General features: G+C 43.6%; 2 protein-coding genes and 1 non-coding gene across 3 annotated transcripts; 1 reads left to right on the top strand and 2 right to left on the bottom strand.

Moving 5' to 3' along the window:
- Window positions 1-4,662: 4,662 nt before the first annotated feature.
- LOC137912515 (myb/SANT-like DNA-binding domain-containing protein 4) lies at window positions 4,663-8,218 on the bottom strand. Its single transcript, XM_068756666.1, has 4 exons — window positions 8,096-8,218; window positions 6,743-6,838; window positions 6,366-6,662; window positions 4,663-5,418 (listed from the first exon to the last, which is right to left on the bottom strand). Exons 1-4 carry the CDS (start codon window positions 8,216-8,218, stop codon window positions 4,663-4,665), a joined length of 1,272 nt encoding a protein of 423 aa, XP_068612767.1.
- A 1,697-nt stretch (window positions 8,219-9,915) lies between these two features.
- LOC137912540 (L-aminoadipate-semialdehyde dehydrogenase-phosphopantetheinyl transferase-like) lies at window positions 9,916-15,415 on the top strand. Its single transcript, XM_068756694.1, has 7 exons — window positions 9,916-10,170; window positions 10,260-10,373; window positions 10,454-10,587; window positions 11,237-11,354; window positions 11,933-12,094; window positions 14,485-14,553; window positions 14,747-15,415. The coding sequence occupies exons 1-7, from the start codon at window positions 10,027-10,029 to the stop codon at window positions 14,903-14,905; spliced, it is 900 nt and encodes a 299-aa protein (XP_068612795.1). The 5' UTR covers window positions 9,916-10,026; the 3' UTR covers window positions 14,906-15,415.
- Window positions 15,416-15,871: 456 nt separating this feature from the next.
- Window positions 15,872-15,943, bottom strand: trnad-guc (transfer RNA aspartic acid (anticodon GUC)). The gene has a single exon. It is a non-coding gene; the product is annotated as a tRNA-Asp (tRNA).
- Window positions 15,944-23,500: the final 7,557 nt, after the last annotated feature.

Raw genomic sequence — 23,500 nt, 5'->3', positions numbered from 1 at the left:
TACACAGGAGCCGCTCAGGGCGATCACTCCAGCATCACGAGAGGTTCAGATGATTTTTATTTCTACCCATCTGTCTGTTTTACGAGTATTCACTATTCTAACAGTGTTTTTATACCAGCATCTTCTATTGGTGGGCTGCAAAGGCCCCTAAAACAGCTAACAATATAGTCCATTCAATGGGAACACTTTTAAGCAGGCCTCTAGAGAAGATGGGCCACAGAGGTGAAACAATGCTGTCTGATATTTCCAGAGTGTTACACTTCAATATCGCCTCAGTGCTTTTAGTTTCTTCCTCACACCAGATGAGCACAGATTGTTCTAAAAAAAATTGGGGGGGGGGGGGGGGGGTGATTAGATCCCTCATTCCAGCAAAAAAAAAAAAAAATCTTAAATATCATCGTAGAAGAGAGGAAAAATAGGTATATCTCAATAATATCCAATAAAGAACACATTATTTTGTGGATCCTATATGCTAAGTCAAGTTAGCGTTCTACTTGTGGTACTTTCTCTTGATTTGTCATCCTCTTCATGGGATAGAGCAGAAGTGAGAAGTCTAGACACCCATTGACAATCTGACTTCCTTTAACCTTTAACATTTCATACCTTTTACATCGTGACTGTTGAAATGTTGCAGGAAAAAACTTCCCCTTCTATGCTGAACTCGGACACATAACTGCATCAAATGTGCGTCGAATGTATTTGAGTGAAACCATTAATCTAAAATAATATCTCAAACGAGGATCCTCTTTGTGACTGGAGCTAACAGGACGCACTGGTGCCGGTCACTTCCTGTCAGCCCGGTGGATCTGCGACGCTGCAGCAATCCAGCATGAATTTAAAGGATATAATGTTTCTCTAGAGTGGACGACATCCACGCCCACTCCACGCCCTGGCAGTTAAAGTACAAAACCCTCGTGATCATTTCTTTGCCACCTCCAGCGCATACGGTTCCAAAAAGAAAGCTGTTTACGGTTGTCGACACTCCGGCCTTGACAACCGTCTCTTTCGTCCTTTGTTTCTGTCTTTCCATCTGGTTTGTTTTTCTAGTAAAACATCAATGCTGAACCTGCTTTCACTGTCTGGTTATTGATCCACAGATTTTCTGCTCGTGTGTTGTTTTACTAAAACCAGCGACCCTCAACCACAGACGCATCAGAGAGTTGGCGTTAACAGTGAAGTACGCATAGGATACTCGCTCTAGGAGCTTATGCTTGTGCTTGTGTTGCAGCACAGCTTGAGGCAAATACTGCAAGAATATGTGTTAAAGAGAAACGCAGTTAAAGGCCCCTCATTGTAACGTGGATGCCAACTAAAGCAAAGTGCGCTCGGACTATTTCTGGCCTCAATGAATAAAGTAATAGTAGTAGTTCATTTACAAGAACTGTCTTACATGGACAATGTTTGATTTAGTGATGCATGTCTTTAACCGTTGAATTAATGGCTGCAGAAACAGCAGCATGTTCAACTTTTAATTTTCATTAGCTCATTTTATCTTTTTCAATCTGTCTTTCCATTTCTCTGCTCTACATACGTCTTAATTTCTCCCCTGCTGTCTTTCTATATTCCTCTGCACATTCTCTTTAACCTTTTCATACTTCATTTCTCTATTTATTTTTTTTGCATTCCCCCTCAGAGGATCTTTTTTCTTATATTACGGCAGCTTCATCTGGTCTCCCATCATCAGTTAGCTCTTGTGGTTGAATATGAAACAGAATACCACCAATGCTCAGCACACACACAGGAAGCACTTCACAGTTGTTGTTTTTGTACATGGTGATGGCATGTTCTATTTACTGCAAGAAGTACACACTTTTAATGTACTCAAAAAGACAAAGCGCACACAAATCTGTCATTACATCCATTAATATGAAGCCATTTTCTGAGAGGATAATATTTTTCATTAATTCTAATGCCATCTGAAAACCATAAGTAAAATATTCTGCGTTTAAATTAAAGAAAGGCTTCAGTTGAATTAAAAGCACAAGGGCGAATTAGTCGTTTTCTTCGAGCAGCATTCTCCCATTCTCTTATTAAACTTAACACTAAATGTAAACTTAGAATACAAGAGCCCACTGACCCTCAGATACAAATTACAAATTGCCTATAAATCACAGGTCCCTTCTCTTCATCATCAAGTCAACCTTTTAGCTATGTTTTTTTTAGGCTGGGTGGAAAAACAGGAATATCACATGCTCCTTTTGAAAACTACTGACAACCTCAATGCAGTACTCTGTAGAGACGGTTCCAATTTTATGCAGCAAGCTTTCTTGTAAAGACCCAAGATCACCTCTAAGGACCATCCACTCTTTCTCAAATCTCAAAACACTTGGGCATACCGAGCATCAGACATGCTTTTAAGGCATTAGACCTCTGAAATCCATGAGCAGAGACCTTTTAACTGTGACAAGAGTGAGCTCTGCACTTATGGGCCGGCAGCTTTTCGTTTTTATTATCACTGCCTGTGGAACTTCCTGTAAATGGCATGTGTTCAGCTCTTTCTGCTGTGATGTTCCTCTAAGAATCCTTGATGCTCCTCTTTCATTTTAAATATAAAGCTTTGAATTGTAATTTTGTACAGCCTGACTCGATGTTCCCAATTTACCTTTATTGCATCTGTGTGGATTTACCCCTCCGGACTGTGCCTCCACTTTCAGAGGGTCCAGACAGAAGTTGGTTGGGTCATTGCAATCCCCTTTTTATGACAACATTGTGGATTTTCACACCAGCTGTAAATCCAAAGAGAGCTAAAGAAGTACCTTTTATAAAAAGCTTTCATCTAAAAGGCAGCCAACAAACCCTGAAATGGAAAATGAAACTAGTCTTTGTGATTCGATTTGCCAGTTTAGAGTCCCTGTGTTGTTTGTGTGTGTTTATATCTATTGTGTGTGTGTGAAAGGTTATGTCGGCGCTTGGGTGACTTTCAATTTGAAAAGACATCAAATGAATTGATTTAAATATTGCATTATCACATCAACATGACATTTTGCAGCTCAGGTTTTGCAGTAAAACCTTGATCAAGGTTTTTAGTCTCTGTATTGAAGAACAACTACTTGAATATGAAATGTAAAAAAAAAGGCACGTGTCACTGAGATGCATTAGCTTTTTTGAAATCATCAGAATTCTAGACAGATGGAGAGTTGCGCTCTCAAAGTGCTGTTTTCACTCTTGCCGTCTTCTATTAGCATTGATCCAGGGAGTTAGGATTCCTGATGAGCATCGCCGCAGAGAAGTATTCTCTTTACTGTATTTCTTTAAAAGGTGGCACAAAGGCATGAAAGAGACCAAACGGGCTGCTTGTCAGAAGCAACAATGTGGAGCTTGAATGTTTTTACACAGATTTTATTTGACACTGATCATTACAAACTGTATCTGGGAATTAGAACTGTGATCCTCAACAAATTTGCACACGTACTTAGATAGAAGTGAAGGTATTAAATAGAATGCATAAGCAATAACAAGAAAAAATAGATAGATATACAAGTGAATATATGTTTAAAACTGGTGGGGAGGAATCTGAGAGGATTGTGTTTTAGGACCTCCTCTGTCAGCGTGCGTGCTAAAGGCTGTAGTCACAAGGCCACCGGTGGCTAACGTGGTGGCAACCAAAGAACCAGCAGGTGTACGCCGGAGAAGAAGGAAGCCCTCAAGCTGGAGAAGGAGGCTTACCTGGCACCAGAGAGGTCAGTTACCTCTCCAGCAGCAAGGCACCGGGTGTGGATGAGAGTTGCCCTGAGATGCTGAAGGCTCTAGGCATTTTGGGATGTCTAGGTGGTGATGGAATAGTAGACCAACTCTTTACCCTTGCAAGACTTTCAGGGGTGACTACTCATCTGCTCTCCGTGTGTTTTTGAGGACTTTGGTGGACTTATGGGGTGTAAAGACTTTTTCTGATGTGCAACTCAGCCCCAATATAGGTAAAGTGAGTATCATGTCCCGTTTTTCAACATAAATCCAATGTTCTTAGGGTAGCACTTGTCTCCAGTCCTGTTTCTTCATGAACAGGATCTCTGTTGGCTTTGTCTGTGTGCGATCTTCGGCACACACTGGAGACATTTGCAGCAAAACATTTGGGGGAGGAGACCCTGGAAGTAGTCCAAGAACACCCTGGAATTACACACTTCATCTAACCTCGGAATGCCTTTTTTTTTTTTTTTTTGCTGTTGGAAGATAAATAGATACAAATGTATCCTGTAGATTAAATAATATTGTTTGTGCACACAAAAGAAGACTAAGACATCACGTTCCATTTTGCTTTCTGCATGCGTTACATTATTGCTCCAACCTTTAATGTTTTATATGGAACATTGTGTCCATCTAAAGGAGGAAATGCCTTTAGATGCCTTTTTGGAGCAATGTATTCAGGATGTGTGCCAAACAAGTTCTATATTTTATTATCTCAACATCTTTTCTGTCCTGTTGCCCATTTTGTGAATCTTAAGGCACGGCTTTATCATGTTCGGTTCAGTCCATCATCACAGCCTTGGCCAAATGTCTTGATCATTTAAATGCCTCATCTTCATCTATGGGTTTGAGAAACTTGTAACAGCCACTGATATAAATCCACATGTTGTGCATTGTTTTCAGAATGAACAGTTCCTCTAGCTAGCATCTCTTCGTCATTTTCAATCTTCATCATTCCTTTACATTTTTTTTGTCTTTTCCTCAGTGACCTTGATGCTCTTTGTGCAGCTGCATTCTCTCCTTCTCCACTTGAAGGCGCTCTCTCTCAATCTGCAGTCTGCCTGCCTCGAATGTGAACAACTGCAGCCTCTCTTTCTCCAGCTGCAGCCTCTCCCTCTCCAGTTTCAGCCTTTCTGTCTCCAGATCCAGCACTGACATCCAACCTTTACGTTCATTCTCTCTCTCCATCTGTCCGTCGTGAGTGGAGGATACGGACGACAGAGACGACGAGGATGGGCCTTCCTGTGACGGCGGGCAAGAGGAGGAGTCGACAAGTTCTGATTGGTTCATGAGCAGAAGCCTCAGCTTCTCCTTTTCCACCTGTAACCGCTCCCTGTCCAGTTTCAGTCTTTCCCTCTCTACCTCCATGTGACGAAGCTGCTCCTTCTCCACCATCAACAGCTCTTTCTCCACCGCCAGACGTTCAGTTTCAACAGCCAAACGCTGCTTTTCCACCTCGAGGCGCTGCTTCTCAAAGGCGGCTGCACACTCAGCTCCCATGTTTTCACTGTCGGTTACTCCCCCCGGCGCATGGACCGACGTCCCCATCCGGCTTCCAGAGAGCGGCAGGTCTCTGGTTAAGGTGAAGTTAGGAGACTTGGGGCGGAGGATTCCCAGGCCGTTGCTATAGTAAGCATCTTCATCATGCCCCTCGCCGTGTGACTCAATATCACTGAGAAGAGACGGAATATCATCTTCATCCATTTCTCCACTTCCGACTTCTCCATTACTATCCAGCTGGGAGGAGAGAGTAATATCAGTAAATTTACGCTCAGTTTACAGGCCATGGAGGACTTTACGAAAGCTGATTATATCACTGATAAAATATGAGGACGCGTGTAATACAGTTGCATTTTGGGAAATGCAAGCGTTTTAAAGATTAACCAAAGCTAGTGGCTTTTTCTTCCTCTGCAGCTGTAATTGATCTCTATAATTTATAATGTGTAGTTTTACTACAGTTATTGAATGCAAATGTGAGTATTTTGTACATTATGGGATTTGGTGGTATTATTTAACTTAGATTGGCCCTTGTGGGAACTAAAGTGAAATTTTCCTGAAAAGGCTTTTCCTTCGATTGTCTGGCAGATAAAAGTTGTTTCTTTTTTTTGTATAATCAACCTATTCAACAATACTTTGCAATAAGCAATAACAATACTTAAGCGATGAGGTGTAAAATGGAAGGAGAATGGATTAGAATTATTTTAATATATGAGTAAATTCCACAGTGTGAACAGATTGGGATTTGAAATGAATACAGGTCTTAATACTTCCAGGAAAAAGTAAAATTCTAATTAAATCCTAATTAATTAACACATCCTTAATTCCCAAGTTGAAGGGCTAAATTAAAGATGAGCCACTTCTGCTACGCAGTGTGCATGATGTGTCAAACACAGCTACCTCTGCTGATGAGGACATCGTGAAGCTAATTAAACCATTAGCAAATACACAACAGGCCAATTTTCTCAGAACAGGAATGGTTATGATGTGAGCTCTATATCAAAAAATAGTATTAAGTTGCTTGAGAAAATCATTTTGTCCTCATTTGCATACACATTTAATTATCCAACTTTAATCAGTATAACTCTTCTAAAGAGGCAATGAGTGTAAGAGTGAAGTTTTTATTGTGTACTATGAAGCACACACTTTTGTGGCACAGCGACAGCGATAATGAGTTTGTTTCTTACTCTGAATTCGCTGGCATTATCCTCCATCTTTACATCGGGCGGTGCCATCGTGGCCTGTCCGCTGGGCTCACCCAGAACCCCCAGTCCCGGCCAGTCACATTGACAATCATTTGGGAGGCCTGAGAAGTTTAGCAGCTGATCACAATCAGATCCCAGAGAAGCTGGCTCACGCTCAGAGGAGGACTGATCATACTCAGTCTTCAGGGCCACAGATGAGGACGAGGAGCAGAGAGACAGTTCAGTTTGAAGCTGTTTTCTTTTCATCAATGCGCGCCAGTCCAGGTAACGACGCTTCACCTGCACATCAGGACGGAAAGGAAGTAGCGTGCAGAAATTGAACGCATGAATGTGTGAATTGCACATAGACGTTAACTCACCTCAGTAGCGGTGCGCAGCTCTCCCTCCCCAAGTGAATTGACACCTTGTGCCACTTCCTCCCATGCCTGTCTCTTCAGCTCATTAATGGCTGTGTTCTGTTCACACACAAAGAGAAAAACAGGACTCACTTACCAAAACACTAGGATGTGTCATAACTTAAGATCCACTTTAGGTCTGTTGGGAATGTCATTGATGCTTAAAGCACAGCAATAGTGCCCAGTCAGGATCTCTGAATGGCCAGAGGCGCCGCATCAAACAGGCAGGCGGTGTAGGTTGGCTAGAGCAAGAATAAAGAGGTTATATTTCAAGGTGCTTGCTAAATGTCATGGGGCAGCACTGAATTTCGTGATCTTTTAATGATGCTGGCATCAGACACAGTGTGAGATAAAAGAAAAGAAACACTATTTTAGGTTTCAGGTGAAACAAACAAGATTTGACAACAGTACTAATATAAGGATAAACATGTAAATTGCTGTCTGCAGACTGATAAAATATGACTATGAAGTTCTGATTTATCGTCATTACATTTTTATTTAAAGACATCCAGCATGGCAGGAGAATTATCTTAAGTGCATGGGTTGCTGGATTAAGGAGTGTCAAAGTACTGCCTATCATCTGTCTAACAGTGACAGGGGGGGGGGGCTCAAGATAAAGAGATGATGCATTATGTAAAGAACAATAGAGGGTTTAGAAACGGTGCATGAGGGATCCCATAGCCGAAACCATAAGCAGAGGGACTATATTGCATACTTTATAGCTATAATAACATATCTAGATGGTGCAGGAGGGTGGTGTAATCAACAATGTCTCAAATCATAAAGCACAAGGGCAGAAAAGTCACCTCTGTCAGATGACCTTTACAACGGCTGTCTGCGAACTGCAGCGGTCATTAAAACCTGACCGGAGATTTAATTTAAAAAGGCTGTAGTGCATAAAATCAATTAACTGGGTTGACATAACTTTCTCAAGTGCCTTGGTTACAACAAAGTAATGGGGATGAGTAATGAAAGATCCAGGTATAGCAGATTCTAATTAATTATAGAGATGAGTGCTGATTGGTTGCTGATGACTTGTCCAACTTGTCTGTCACTAGAGAAGACATAGACAATGGAAAAAATAAGGGATATGGGAATGAGAAGTCTGTGTCGTACGTGCATCGGTTTTAAAATATCCGCACTGCAGACAGAGAGCGTAGCCTGCATTACGGCACCGTTTATATATCATGTGACGGCAGTCAATCATGGTGGTACTGCCATAGGGCATCTTTTTTTTATTACTGTGTATTATTACCTCAGAATAAACCCTTCAATCTGTTACATTAAATGAGGAAAAGAAGAAGAGGGAACGTAAACCTGCTGTCTTGAGAACAACACGTTCCTCCTCTTGTCGATCTCCTTGATAAGCGTTTGTGTTTCTCTCACACTGTAGTTGCTCTTCCTTTTTCTCTTCAGGTGCTTCACCTGTAGGAAATCCATCTTGGGGGGGGGGGGGGGGGGGATGCAAACCCCAGAAATGCCAAGAAAGAAGTCGAAATGACAGGAGAGAAGTGGGAGAAAACAAAATAAAGGAAAGCGAAGAACTGAGGTGTCTGGGAAAAATATGATAGGGCAATTAAGAAGAAGAGGGGGGAATGAAAAACACAACAACTGATAGATCACAGGTAAAGCTGGTCCTCGGATGGAGATGAGTGTGGATCTCCAGTAGTGTGGCTTTCCTTCAAATGTGCGGCGATTCCAGCAATCCTGTTAAGAATCATGCCGGGTGTTACAAGAGGTCCTGGATCTGTTTGAAGGACATGGAGAAAATGACAGGACGTAGTGTGCGTTGTGGTTGTGAGTTTGCAGCTGTCTTTGCTTCCCAATTTGGAAAAAGATTCCACTTCTTTTTGTCTCAGCAAGGATCTACAGAAATGTCATGACCCAACCTGCCTTACTGGACCGCTGCCATGTGGGCTTACGGGTAGATCTTCCTGTAGGAACAAGACAAATGTGTTCACATTACTGGGATACAGGTTAGTTAGATCAAGTCTTTCACATCTGTGGTGTGGGTGAATCATTACAATACATGACGTTTTACTGATGGAAAAAAAAAAAACATTTTTATATCAGACTTCAAAAGTGGAAATAACCTAAAAGTGTTTTTCATGGTTTCCAGCAGGGGGGTCATTATTTCGGTTTTATCTGCAGTGGGGGGAATCTGCAAGCAAGGTAGAACAGTCATGTGTGTATGAAGGTGGATATGGGATATATCATGTGCGTTTCTTCTGTTTGCCTCCACGTGCAGTCAACAAAATGCCTGGAGCAAGAATGATCTCCGATATCTCTGAGAAATTCACAATTAAAATAACGATTTCCCCGGTTCAGTGGGAAATGGCATGTTTGTAACTACTCGAGTGCAACATTTTTATTATCAGAATCAGAAATATAACGTAAGCCCGTGTGAATCTCTTACCTTCGTCTCCATAATTAATACATTTGGTGTAATATATTGTGAAGAAGCTCACCTCACGCACACAGATGTACCGCAATCAAAACAACACCGTACGGTACAATTTTAATGACGCATTCACTTGTAACTCGGAAAAAAAAAATCCCACTCTAAATGTGACTTTAAAAGCGCTGGTATGATAGAATGATTGTGATTGAAAGACTTCATCCTTACAAAAACTATTAATATATTATTCACACGAAACGATACTTCGCAAGATTAAGTAGTTACGTTTAAGCTAATTTAAATCAGTAATGATGCAGAAAAAGAAATATAGGAATCTTATTAAATTGGCTTGTTTGATGTTTTTATTGTGGAGGTTAAAATATGTCATATTTACATATTTATCTTGTTTCAGTAAAATGTTTCGTTATTCCTATATAGTCAGAAAACTGTGATATTTACTGCGGTTCCAACATGGTCTTTTAGATTTCCAATATTCATAAGAGCATTTGAAGCTATCTTTCGTTTTGCACTGATTCCATCGCTCCGATTGGCCAATCCTCCACCGCGCCCACTTATGACGACATTGAATCTCGCCGGGATCATGCGGGCGTGAGCGCTGCTGTCAAATCGACATGTAAACAAAGAGGGGAAGTTTGTACAGTAGTTAAATACATTAATTTAATTAAACCGCTGCTCGACCGCTCCGCTGGTGAAACGTGAGAGTAATAGGTGTCGTATTTCCACATCTGAGTCGCTTCCTGCATGCTAATACGCGATGCTAACATTAGCTCACTATCTAACTGAGTAGCGTGAAGTTTACATTCAGTCCCCGGGACGGAAGTGAGGAGACATGGGCTCTGTCCGCTGGGCGTTTCGCTGCAGTTCGTGGACTCCGAGTCGGTCGGACTGGTTGTTTGCGGCTCGCTGCATTCAGCGGGAGGAGAAAGACAGAATCGGGCGCTTCGCGTTTGCTAAGGATGCCAAAGCCGCCATGGTGAGTGTCTCTGTTCGTTTCACCGGTGCACGTTGACTTTATGGGCGCATCTGAACGTGCATGGCGGCTCCTGTGTTACCCCCCACCAGGCTGGCCGGTTGCTGCTGAGGAGATTTGTTTCGGAGCGGATGGGGGTTCCCTGGTCAGAGATCCGACTCGAGCGATCTCCCCGGGGGAAGCCTTACCTCGCAGCGCCACCGGAGGTACAAAGAGAGGCGTAAATGTCAATGTCATGTTTTTATTGTTGTTGTTTTTTACTAAACTACTGTTTGTCTGCATTCAGGTCATTCCAGGTCCGTCCCCAGAGTCCCCGTCCTGGAGCTTCAACCTGTCCCACCAGGGGGACTTCGCTGTTCTCGCTGCAGAGCCGGGGCTGCAGGTCGGGGTGGACGTCATGAAGACCGTCATGCCAGGCACGTTTATTTATTAAAATAGGGGCAAATGTTCAACAATTTGAACACTTGTGGAGATTTGTAAATATTTTACTGGTAATTAAGCGATAACGTGAGTTTAATTGTCTGTTTGAGTGCAGCGATAAATAGAGTGAATTCACATTTACCAGTGATTTGTTTCAATAACGGGCTGGTCATCACTTTTTAGTTCGATTTGGTTTTGAATTGTGGATCATCGCAAAAGACTAAAGAACTAGTCTAATAGATCTGTTAATCTCTTGTTAAATTATTATTCCTGATACAGAACAGAGCGGCTTTGTTTGTGTATTCTCACACGCGACCAGCAGGGCGCGCTGTTGCCTTTTCTATGTCCCAATCCAGGGCCGCTTGTGTTTGCAGATGTGTGGATCTTTCTCCCTCTCACTGCCTCTCTGTTCTAATATAATAAGAGATGTTGCATAAAAAGCTGAATATATTATTATAACCTTACGAGTCCCTGACCTCGCCTTTCTTACATCGGACACCCATTTCCCTCTGTCCATGTTGTTTCCTTTTCATCTCACGTGTTCCTTCTCTTTGTGACTCCTCTCTTTTTTCCCCTGTCCCTTTTTATGTGGCCTTTAAACCTCCTCTTCTTCCATCTCTCCCTCCTCCTCCTCCTCTCCTAAAGGTAGCGGCTCGGTGCCTGAGTTTTTCTCTATCATGACTCGTCAGTTCACGGCGTACGAGTGGAGCGTCATCCAATCGGCTGGCTCGGAGCACCAGCAGCTCGCCGCGTTCTACCGACACTGGGTAAGCATGGCAACTGTACTAACCTTTCGCCACATTGCATCGCGTGTGCGTGTGTGTGTGTGTGTGTCTGTCTGTCTGAGAAGAAGCAATAACAAAGTATTTCAAGCACAGTTTGAACAAATATGCGAAAACTATAGAATTTATTTCATTCTTTCATTCTTTCTTTCATTCTTTCGTTCATTCTTTCTTTCAGTAAAAACTGTGGTGAGATTGAGAGGGTGGCACGGAGAGCTCAAGCTCTGATATCATCGGCGCACAGTTGACTAATGGCAGAGTTCGACAGTTGCCATAGCGATTAGCCATGCAATCCTGTTATAGTGGCTCATTGGCTGCTGAGCGGGGTCTGTTCTGGCTCAATGCTTGTGCTTCTGCGTGGATTTGTACACACACTGTTATACATGGGCACATACATTTCCATCTGTCGTGGTCTTAAGTTGTGCTGCTGAGCCCGAAGGCACGCACACACACACACACACACACACACACACGTAGACTGTCCTCCTCAGCTTCACCACACATGCTGAATCCCCTCTAATCCTTTGCTGTGTGTCACGCCGACGCCTCCGTCTCCCACCCAGGCCCTGAAGGAGAGCTTCATCAAAGCCATCGGCACCGGTCTCGGCTTCAGTCTGCAGCGGGTGGAGTTCCACCTGTCTCCCGAACCTGTCACACGGGGGCGCGTCCTGCGCCAGACCAAGATGCATCTCGATGAGGAGGAGGAGGAGGACTGGATATTTGAAGTGAGTCTGTCTGAGAAGCGATGTGAAGACTCGGGAGAAGTCAGAATTTGGCGATGCTTATTTACTTCCTCCTTTCATATTTATAGCATCGCTGTGATATAAGACTGGAGGGAGATTTGTGCCCAGCCATAGTAAGACAGTCAGAACAAAAGCGAGATTTAAATTCAAGATATAAAAAAAAATACGACGCAACACCCCAAAGAGATCTCTGAGCGCCGTGTGCGGTTTTCTACGTCTCCCGTTCTCCACAACGGTCTGCTTGAAACCGGTCTCCAGTTTCTTTTACTTTCAGATCAACTGATTTTTCTGACGTGATGAAAATTTTATAGCTTATTTTGGATTCCGTTTGTTTTATGAAAATTGTTCATGCTTCATTTGGGACCTTTTCAGTCTCTCCCCTGCCCGAGATAAGCCTCGTTTTTGAGAATAAATCAAACGACTGCTTTGACATTTCGGAGGAAACATTTTTTTTTTTCTGTTTTCTTTAAGAGGCGGGAGTCAATTACACCTAATTTTTATGTAATAAGAAGAGATACATCTCACAGCTGCATCTTTTCCTTTAGGTAACACGATGAGTCCTGTAAAATATTACTTGGCTACGTCTTTATGAGATGGCTTGCACATTAAAAAAAAAAAAAAAAAAAAAAGCAATGAGTGTCAAGCCATTTTTATATAGCGCCGTGGAAATCAATTACTTCAGAAGCAGTGGTTCAAAGTGCTTGGCGGCGCCGTGGGGGGCCGCCACATCCTGCTCCCCGGCGGCTGACTCCTGGAAAGCATCAGCAAAGTGAATCACAGGTGGTCTCACAGAGGAAAATACACACTGGAAAGTGCAACAGGGGGGGTCTCAAGTGGTCCTTCAGCCCTTCTTACACTGGCAGAGGAATTCCATTGCCATCACCCCCCCCCCCCCCCCACTCTAATAATTCCACTTCCCATTTCATCTAGTTTCTCTCCTCTTAGTGACTCCTCACCTTTATTTCTTCATGTCTCTGTCTATCCTTTGTTTACTTAAGTATCGCTTCTTTTTTTATTTTTCCACCCCTGTATCCCCCCCCTCCTCTCACTCGCTCCATTGTGACCAGTGGCGGAGGGCTTAACAAGTGTCTGTGAAAAGGTGATGTCTCCTCTCCCCTCTGGGTGAGGGAGGCTTATTGCTCTTTTAGTGTCTGTGGGTTTTTTTTTAACGCCAGATAATAACAGCTCGCTCAAATTGATCGCACGTAGAAGGTAATGAATGTGTCCCCGTTTAATTATGGACTGCAGGGCGAGGTAAAGCGAGCCGGGATTCAGGACGCGGCGGTCGTTTCGGATACAAATGAGGAGCGGATGCGAGAGGGATCGTGAGAGAGTGAGACAAAGAAGGCTGGAGAGACGAGTAACGTCTTCATGTTGTTGCAGAAGAAAAATGTTGAACGCAACATCTGGAAAATAGACTAGAATAAATAAATAAAAAATATTGGATCTGATGCTATTTTTAGAATCACGCTCACCAAATCTGAACAGACACAGCTCGTCTGGAAGGTTTTGGGGGGGGGGGGTTTGGTACATTTTAAGTCACTGTAATTGACTTAATCAGGTTTGTCTTACGTTCTACAGACAAGAACCGATCAAGAAAATAATCAGCACCTTCACCAACCATGAAATCAATCGTTTGTTGCTGCAAATATTCATCACAAAATTCATTTCAGAAGCGTCCTAAACCAATCAGAGAGCTTTAAGAATGACTAATGGATTGTCCAAAATGTAGGAGATCAAAGGTGGATGTGCTCGTAATTCCAAATATGCAGATCTGGTTATGACATTTTGAAATGATTTGCTGCAGAATAAAAGCGAGGGACGTTGAGTCCAACCTTGAGACTGTCCTCAGCGGAATGGCCAGATGTGCAGCTACTGACGCCGTGTGCCTCGCATAACACAAAATAAAAAGGACATTTTTAAAGGACAAAATCAGATTTACCTATGAAGTAAAGGATCAAGTTCTTTAAACACAAGTTCACGTTATGTGCGGGGGGGGGGGGGGTGCTTGCTGGTACCTCCTCACGAGAGCAGCGGCGCACATCGTCATTCCTCATCATTGTGGTCACGCAGCGGTCGGATGAACTCAAACGCAATCGATTTGTGTTATTTACTCAGAGAGCCGCTCGGAGAGAAGAGATGCATTTTCATTTCAGCTCCATTATGAGCCACTATTCTAGAATGGACACCCCCCCCCCCCCCCGACCCCCACCACCACCTGTCCCTCCCACATAAACACTCAGCCTTGGCCTTTAATATCCGAGTGTGTTTTTTGCCCATTACAACCACAATTGGTATTTGGAGTAGAGGTTATTGCATGTTTTTAGGCCAATGAAACCGGCTGTATGGTGTGTGTGTGTGTGTTTCTGCAGGAAAGCCTGCTGGACGCCGACCATCACGTCGCCGTGGCGCTCGGACCGAGCGACGAACCGGCATCTACGGTAAAGACCGGACATTCCAGAGCTTTCTATCGAGCCGTGTGATTGGTTCTTGCATTAATGAAGCAGCTTGTTGTGCCTCAGAAGAGTTGACATTCCCCTACTGATGCATTTGTTGTACTATTTTGGAAAGGGGGGGGGTCAAAGGGAATATGTCACCTTCACATGACTTTCGTTTCTTCTTCTCTCCTCTCAGTCGCCTCCTCTTCCTCCCACTGCATTCGAGCTGCTGTCATTCAGTGAGCTCGTCGCCTCGGCCTCGCCTCTGACGGAGGAAGACTCCTCTTACTGGGACGGCTTCGAGACGAAGGCCGAAGCCCCGCGGAGACAAAGAGACGCGCACACATCCAGATAGCGGCCTGTCTCACCTGCCGTGCGCACGCACACGCACACGCACACGCACACGGGCAGGGTGCTGGCGTGGAAGCTGCTTCCTCATTTGTCTCGGAGGACTTCAGGATCCAGGCGGAGTCTGACAGCGGCCGCCTTTAAATCCTCAGTTTGGATAAAACTGTACATACACACACAAAAAACCGCATTTAATGTCGTTGTTAGGTGATCTATCTTATATTTAAAGTTTATATTTAAAAACAATGTAATTTCAGGATTCTGCACTGAGCTCCTCCTTATTGATCCAACAGCCTTGAAACAAAAAATGCCTGGAGGGATCTTGAATGATAATTAGACCTGCAGGATTGTAATAACTAATTCTGTGAGCCGCTGTGGTCCTAACGTTCCTTCTGTGGTGCGTTTACATGCACAGAGCGCACAGTATGGATTCAATACCGTTTATATATCTGTGACATTTTAGTTCATGATCATTTCATGCATTTTAAAATGTAAAATTAAGTGTTTTTCAAGTCAACTCTGGAATTAAAATTAAATAAAAATGACTCGTCTTTATTTGTATCTCCTCTCTTTTCTGTCTTGTCTCTCCGTGTGGAAGGGGATCTATTTTAATCGAGGACATTAAGTCGGACATGGCGTCCTCTCTCTCTCTCTCCCGCTCTCTCTCTCTCAGCAGGATCTATATCGCGGGATTCTGCGGATGAGAAACAAAATAGAATTTTTTCATCCAGATGTCGGAAATCTAGATGGTTGTCAATTTGAAGAGTTGTGATTGATGTATTTTCTTGAGCAGTTGATTGATTTCATAGGTTTATTTATTTATCGCCGTTGACTGTTATGGGCACAGGCGTGGATGACTGACAGAATAAAAATGAGCATGTGTGATTAAAGGAACTCCGATTGAGTTGCGTGACTCTAATGGAGCGAATGAAGCATGACGTGGGGAATGGAGTAAAGCAGCCAAAAAGAACTTCTCCCCGTCGGGGAATCGAACCCCGGTCTTCCGCGTGACAGGCGGAGATACTGTCCACTATACTAACGAGGAAGCTATGAAGGCGTGCGGAAACTAGATGTTTTTATACTGTCATGACCGCCTGTACAAAACGTATTTAACTGCTATCCTCATCCTGTCAGCTCCTCTTCCTCATTTCCACAAGGTCCTGTGTGTGTCATTTGCGACCCCCCCCCCCGTTTATCTTCCTACCCATGGATTCCTCAGATAAAGGAAGGGATGAACAGTCAAACCCGCTGTCCAATTAGCGGCGTCAGATCCTTCTGTTTGTTCACGGGACGTGCGCGAAGTACAAAGAAGGCACGTCGGCTTGTCAGCCCGCGCACGTTGTGCGTGAACGGCGCGGAGCCTGACAGCGCAGGCGTGCAGGCGCTGCCTCCAGCTGCAGCGAATTAGTGGGCCTCCTCCTCACTGTCAGCTGCGAAGGAGGCGAGAGGAGGCGGCGGGGTCAGACTGGGGTCATGCAGCACCTCCTGAGAGAGGGGCAGGCCATTTTGAGTTGCCTGAGGTTTACTGGCGTGTCAGGGAGGAGACCACTGGAAGATCCCCCAGAGAATATGACAATATGGTGGATGGAGAGGAGGAGTTGCTATTGGGAGTTTGAGACTTTTACTAGAGACCACCTGCCTCCATCGTCTGCCGTATCATTTCATGAATCTGATTAAAGAGAATCTGCATTTAGAGCCACCTCAAAATGTCTTACACAAGATCCACCCGGGCAGGCATCACTTTGGTTCTGATTGAAATCTCTCAAGCCCAGAGTGATTTCCTTGCGGCAGATTTAATTCCTCTCTGGTCAGAGGGAGGACATTTTCAAAGGGCTTTTCTTCCTCATGGATATTTGATTCTTTGGCGGGAGGCTACTTTGATGTAGCTGGCGGGGCCTGCGGCGGCAGAGGGAAGGTCGACTGAAGCCTTCCTTTCTCAGTCAAAGCTTTGAACGTGTTGTGGAACGGCGTCGCCGCCCGCGAGTGAAGACGACTTGGATTCCTCGCACCATGAGAAAATAGTTCCGGATGGTTTAAGCTCTTTGCACTTCAATCATGACCTCAGAGTCCGTTTCACCAGTTCCATGCATTAGGCATGCTCGTTTATGGACTGGAAAAGGTCAGGATTCAAACCTAGAACCTTCTTGCTGTGAGGTAACGGTGAGCCCTGACCGCTGCACCAACCCCTTCAGTGGTTTATATATATTATAATAGTGACATTCATTAAAAGGAGATCAATGTTACAGTTTTACGTCCGCCGAGGTTGGTTTGTTTGGCTATTATAGCAGGATAACTCAAGAAATTTCAGACAGATCTTGATGGACTTTTCAGGAAACGTTGGGAATGTCACCAGGAACATACATTTTAACATTGAAACCTCCCTTTAATGAGCTGCTTGGCAGAGGTCTGCGCTCTCTGAGTGCTTTTCTGGTTAATATTTATATAAAGAAAGAAAGGTGAACGTCTTATTTTACTTTTTCAATGGAAAACATTTAAAATACACACCACTAAAATAAAGCTCCTCGTTGCGTGACTCCGGTTGATCATTTGGGCCAAATGAACGATCAAGGGAACATTTGGATCCGGCTTTACTTGTCTTATGAGAAGCACTGGGCTCCGATCAGCACTCGTCTCTGTTCTCCAGACAGCTGGTCTGCGTGTGTTTATGTCGGAGCATGTGTGTGCGTGTGCATATGTGTCATTAGTCATCATCACTTGCTTTATTTTCTGCCAGCTTAAAAGCGTGTCCTGTGCAGCCCGATGTGTGATTAGAAAGTTACGCCGCCTTTGACACAGTCAGAACAGACTCGGAACAGGCCTGTAATACCGCCGCAGCCTAATCAGAAACATGTTTACACTTCTCTGATTACAGACGCATCCACTGTGAGTCTGTCTGCATGCTTAAATAGCCATGGATTTGGGTGTTTCATAAGGTATAATAGTGGCAGGATGGGCGCAGGATGTGGGGACTATTCAGGGACCTGAATGAAGAATCTAATGCATAATCAGGAGTGGAAGGAGATGATGGGATCTGTGGGAGGGGGGCAGCTATTTGATGTTAGCTTGAACGAGGAAGAGGAACGATCTGCAGCCTTTATAACTTCTGCAGGAAGACACCGTTCACCTTTCTATGTCTCAAAGTGCGCATTGTAGGGTCTGTAGTTAATGAATTTTGCGTGGCTTTAATGTCCTCTGTCATGATGTTCAACAGACATTCCCTCCTTAATCTGCATTTGTGCTGCCATGAATGGGGTATATAAACTATAAAAATCCTTATATCCTGTTTGAACAATGTTTTTGAGGCCGGCATCGACATTGGAATCTACCTCAATAATAAGTTCAAGTATAAATTTAATCGTTTAAGATTTCCTTCAGAGGCGAGTTTCTCATTTGGCTCTGCAGCATTCAATCTGCTGACTGTCTGTATTGTGAGTTATGACAAATTAAACCTTGTAATAAATAAATCAGATCCTTCTAGCATGCAGTGAGAGCTAACAAAATAATCACTGCCGAGGATTTACTTGTGTTTGCATCCGCGGAAACACAGAAACAGAATCTCCAAGTTATGACACTGCAAACGCGTCCTTTATGTGCAGAACAAGCAGCCTGAAGACACACATTCACACAACGTAATCACAATCTCTGATGCTGCCCTGTTCTCCATATGTAGCACCTACATCCATCCAGCTGTAAGACAGTGTGTGTGTGTGTCCTTTGCCATCTGCACAAAGGACACACACGCTTGCAGGTGAAATTCTGAACATTTATTTGCGCAAAAGGTGAATTAAAGCAATTATAGAGAGACATGATTAAGCGAAGGCCAGAAAGTAGTTCCATCACTCTAAGCAAGGATCTTCTTCTGCCAACATTCAAGGAGACTTTGGTTAAATCTGCTTGAAATTCTCTACAAACCAGCAATTTTACGGGAGGCATTTGGACTTCATTCAAACTTTCATCCTGCCAAATGTGTCAGCAGGAGAAGGACTCGGAAATCATTTCAGAGCGTCTCAAACCCAAAGTGTTTTCAGCCCGTCGGGGGAAAGGCCTACTGCTGCTTTGGAGCTTTTAATTGGCAGGAATAACTGATTTGTAGAGCGAAGGTGAAGAGAGAGAGGAAAGACAAGCAAAAAAGCAGTTTGTGTGATGTTTAGGAGAAAACAAAGCAAAATGAAATGAAATGAAAAGACAAAACTGCTGCGAGGACACGCCCAACACAAGCCGATGTCGAGTTATTCAATCTGACAGACAGCTGGACTGGAGTTACAAACACACACACACACATACACATGCATACACACGCATACACAGCAATGACATCACATTTATCTACTGCTAATTAACAACTAACTCATTTATAAAGAAAAAGTAAACCAGGACATCAAAATAAAAGCATGTAAGAGGCTGAGACTGAAATCACTGAAGAACAGCAGGAACATTCTGGTTCACAGGCTGAAGTCGCTCCGCTGGAGGGGGGGGGGGGGGGGGGGGTCAAACAGCTGCATTTCACATCGTGCCCTGCACACATACACAATAAAGTAATCCATGTACTTTTGTGATTTGTGTTGACATTAGGAGTTTCCTGTGGGATCGAACCCTCAGACCCCCCCCCCAATAAACCTCACTGCAGGGTAGGAGGCAAAGTGTGTGTGTGTGGACATTCCCATGTATGCTCTACGTGCCATTGAATGTCAGTATAGGCCGTCCTGCTCGGTTCTTTTTTATTACGACGACAGCAAATATTAGTTCTCAGAGGATAAATCATGGGGTATAAAAAACAACCCGTCCCGGGCTGCTTAATCCAAATACTCCACGTGACGGATGATCCTCATCCAGACGGCAGCAGGTCTGTGAGTTTTCATGATTGGGTTTTTCCTAAACGATCCGAGTCAGTGACCTCCAGGAGCGCCGCCAAACATGCAAGGAGAGACAGCAGCTTCGGACAAAGAGGAGGGCCGGTCATCACTGGAGTTGCAATGTGGAAGCAGCAAAGAGCTCGGGGGGGGGGGGGCTCATTTATCTCTGAAATGTTTTCTGCCTTTTCATTTGTTACAGAAATAACCACAATGCTTTCCTCAAACTAATCCCAAAGGCCGCTACGTTGTTAAGATGATCCGCTCCACTAAGAACGCACACAATGATTTGAGAGAACGTTAGATCATCGAGGACGCCGCAGTCAGCCGACGCGGCCGGGGATACAGTAAAGCTGCTTCACCTTGGACATTTATGACACCTACAATTTTACTATTGTTGTTTTTATGCCGCTTTGTTTTTATTACCAGTTAAAATAAGATAATCATTAAAACGAACAACATATATGTTTTATTTGTAGGAGACAGAAACTACCCAGAAAAAATATGCAAATAACCACAGAGGCACACGCTTAAAGTAAAAATAAATAAATAAAAATCCCCTCACTTTAAATCCCTCGAGTGTCTTTTATCTATAATATGAAAACATGCAGTTTGAGTAAACACAGTAATCCATCATACTATGTCAAAACCAGCCTGATAAATCACTGTGTAGCACCATTCTTCACCACCAATCACAAAACTGACACAAGGATGAAAGCAGACATGTAAATGTTTTAATGAAATGCAAAAGACGTCCTCCATGAGGACGGCGGCCATTCATCACCGCAGCCTGATGGCAGCTCGCAGGTCAAAGGCCTTGAAGGCCTGAGCAGCGTTACAGGGGGTCAAGTGTTACCTTGCGCTCCCTCCCAGTGTTGTCACTACAGTCGTGCCTCGCCATATCGGCGCTCACTTTCCGCGGATTCACTGCACGTGTCGCGGATTTTCTTGCCGAACATATGAATTCATATATCGCAGATTTCCCTCTATATCGCAGGATCTATAAATCTATATCTATAAATGTTTAGATTTCTATTACTTTCATTAATTTATGGATAAAATGGGCATTTTCTAGCAAAAGAAAAATGTGTGGAGCGATTGAATTTAAAGTCCTGGATGGGCTGATAAATGCACGTACACACACTCATTCTCACACGCAAACGCAGCGAGAGCTGTTGTTTCAGCTGAGGACAGCAGACCAATAGAACAAGTTCATAAAGGCCGCATGTCAATCAGGCCGTGGAGACGCTGTTTATTCTCTGCATGCTTGTGGGTGCAAAAGCACAAATGTCCCCAAACAGAGGACTCGTGTTTGAATGAGGTGAGGAGAGGCTGCATGTCGATGCGCTCGTTCCTCTGCACAACTAAGAAGTACTGTTTTCATTTTATTTTTCTCATGTGGAAAAACTTTTGCAGCAATCAACTTTTCCAAGATAGAGAAAATTAATGTTCATCGCTAGCAGATTGCAATGTTGTCTCAGTGTTAGATAAATGAAGCATGTTGGAAGAGTTTTTAAATTCTAAGGAGATGTGTCATTTTGGCTCTTTAGATATTTGGGGGGGGGGGGGGGGTTTATGCTGACCGTGGCTGTTAAATCTCATATGACACAGAATAAGGACAAAATTCACACTTAAATGACATCCAGTGTGGCGTTGTTGCTATGAGAGGAAGCCTTCTCCATGCATAGACTTGCATTTGGTTGCAAATATCAGCCTACTTTTATTACTAAGCATGTTGAATTTTAGTCAGACATAATATTAAAGTAGTCATAGTAGTATTCGTTCAAGATTTAGGTAAATGTAAGTGAAAACAAAACTCAGGCTTTTTCTAGCCAAGCATTCTTTTCCTAGAAAAATGTCCCGATGGGATGTAAGCTCCAATTTGGCTCAACCCAGACTGCAACATATTTGAGTGTCCTGGCATCTTTTTAAACCTCTTATAAACAGCTTGTAATTTGGAGTAGCAGCAGATAGACTCCATCAACATTCTTGTTGTTGCGCTTTGGGATATTCAGTCATTTGAAAAATATAGAATTGTTTTTGTCAGCTTATTTTAAAGCTTAAAGAGAACAACGTTTTGTTCTCTTATATGGATTGTTGTGCCACCGCTTTGAGGGGGCTGGAACCTTTCACAGGTGGGGCGGGGCACCTTCAATGCTAAATGGCCTCTTGTTGACCTTTTAACAAATTCTACTGAAGTAATTCAAATATTTATTTCTTGATAAATCCCCACTCTCTGGTTTGCAGAAGTTCTAGCGCCATGATTTGTATTAAACTGATGAGTAATCCTCTCCGGCCTGATATTCCTCAGCTCTCAGAGAAAAACGTGGTTTCATTCCAACAGTCTCCAACAGATAACAACCAGGCAGCATGCTGGGAGTGCGCGGGCTAATTTGACAAAGAATTTGGATTTGTGTATTTTTATATTCAATACATTTCTCTCCCCAACTAACTCTTAACTTTTCTCCTCTCATCCTTTATTCATTCTCCTAGATTCAAACTAAATCAATTTCTCACATTTCTACTCCTCCCCTCTCTACTGGGGGTCAGACGAACATGTCAGATATCACACAACACGCATTGACTGACACCGGAATAAGAACACCGACACACAGAGGATCAAAGCCAAGATAAAGCAACCCTCAGCATGCAACACGGCCTGGCTGCTGTGTGCTGAGTGATTGGGTCGAGGTGGCCGTGTCCTCCACACAAATCCACACAATCACTTATCCATGCACCCTTTCAGGCCTCGGCAAGGCGGTGAAAACCCACAAGAACCCAGACGTGCAGCAGGTGGTGTGTTCCACTTCTAATTAGCTGGCTATTTGCAGCAATAATGGATTTCTCTTATAATTTATACCGAATGATTACATTACAGAGCAATCTGATTTGGTCTAAATGAGTATCTAATGAGAGCATGCTAATGAAATTTCAGGATGCTCCAGGAAGTAGGAGGGTATGGAGAGTGTATCCTTAAATTACACCCACAGTACACACAAATATGTATTATGTAATGAGTCCACTGTGTTGTATACTACTTATCAGCTGCAATAAACAAATTGAAAACACACACAAAGCGATAAACTTCCTATTTATTCCAAATTCTAATTGTGTGCTGAGAGCGAGTCAGACGCTGTAAAGCTGTGGGGCTGGATATAAAGGACGAGCGGACCCCCAAACATCCCCTACACACTCCCTTTAAATGCTTTCACATTAAATGACACTATTACCATCATTATTGCTACTAATTAATGCTGATTTAATTAGAGCAGGCAATAAACTTCCTTCGGTTGATTGCACTGTTGTATTTATCAGAAGGGAAGCAGGTCCGAGACGTTCGGCTGGGCTTGTGTTGCGTTACTTACCAACCGACACAAAAGCAACATGAATGTGTTTGATCACAGCGGAACATCCAGGCTGCACCTTACGTCCACTGCTCCTCCACAGCAGGCTGGACTCTGATGCACAGTGAATAAATCATAAAGACATGCGACAGGTGGACTTGTTGGGATGGTTTCGGCTCTCACACGCGTGCAGATTTGTGCAAAGGGCATCCTACGAACACAGCATTGTGAGGTTGCCTCCACGATCTTTTAATTTGCATGGATCAACACTAATCCTCCAATCCGGCCGATCTCTGGTGACCCTGGTGGAAAATATCAGAGCGAGGCGGGACATGGGGATTATTGCTTGTTTGGGATGAAGCGAGCAAGCCTTTCGTTTAGTTTGCAAAGATTCTCAGCAGTGTTTTC

Source organism: Brachionichthys hirsutus, unplaced genomic scaffold (assembly GCF_040956055.1).
Source record: "Brachionichthys hirsutus isolate HB-005 unplaced genomic scaffold, CSIRO-AGI_Bhir_v1 contig_976, whole genome shotgun sequence".
Taxonomy (NCBI): Eukaryota; Metazoa; Chordata; class Actinopteri; order Lophiiformes; family Brachionichthyidae; genus Brachionichthys; species Brachionichthys hirsutus.
Note: the sequence above shows the minus strand (reverse complement) of the source record. Positions and strands in the feature narration are given on the sequence as shown.